This window comes from Eimeria mitis, genomic scaffold, assembly GCF_000499745.2.
Source record: "Eimeria mitis Houghton genomic scaffold, Emh_scaff3427, whole genome shotgun sequence".
NCBI classification, from domain to species: Eukaryota; Apicomplexa; class Conoidasida; order Eucoccidiorida; family Eimeriidae; genus Eimeria; species Eimeria mitis.
In genome coordinates this window covers 2,783-3,260 of record NW_013571770.1, presented here as the reverse complement: position 1 = coordinate 3,260, position 478 = coordinate 2,783, and the positions used below count along the sequence as shown (strand labels likewise).

The 478-nt window shown below is 51.5% G+C and overlaps 1 protein-coding gene across 1 annotated transcript in view; it reads left to right on the top strand.

The window, feature by feature from the left end:
* EMH_0065930 (uncharacterized protein) overlaps nucleotides 1-478 on the top strand; it is a gene marked incomplete at both ends in the record, with an annotated part of 2,871 nt that overhangs the window by 1,227 nt on the left and 1,166 nt on the right. Inside the window, one exon of the mRNA XM_013498451.1 lies at nucleotides 307-478. Within this exon, the coding sequence (XP_013353905.1) occupies nucleotides 307-478 (172 nt within the window). The remainder of the gene's footprint in view (nucleotides 1-306) is intronic.

Sequence of the window (478 nt, the reverse complement as noted above, 5' to 3'; positions counted from 1 at the left end):
CAGCTAAGATGTACTTTCACCCCGGAAAGATGGCTTGGAGGTCAGAATTGCTGGTGAATGGTTCCAAAAGGCAACGATCATTTTCTTGCAAGGTACGTTCGCGCTACCTAAGGACAATGCTTCCATGTTATGGCTGAAACCAACCAAGACGGGCTTTTTGTCTGCCTCCTCCGTCGTGTTGAAAAACTGGCGTGGGATCCACCTGCTGTAATACCAAGGGGTGGCTTGTACGCAGCTTGTAGGCCCGTAGACGAGAACGGCACTTTATGAGTGTCATTTTTGTCTTCGTCCGATCTTTCTTTTCAGCTGTATGGATTTGAGCGCGCGAAGAAGATGTGCGAGTGGTCGCGGAACTTTGTATTACGAACGGCGCGACTGCCGACAGGAGACGAAACAAAGGAGGCCATCGGGAAACTGATGGGCTACACGGTCCAGACGAACGACACTGACGAAGCCATCCCCCATTATGCTGGCTGGC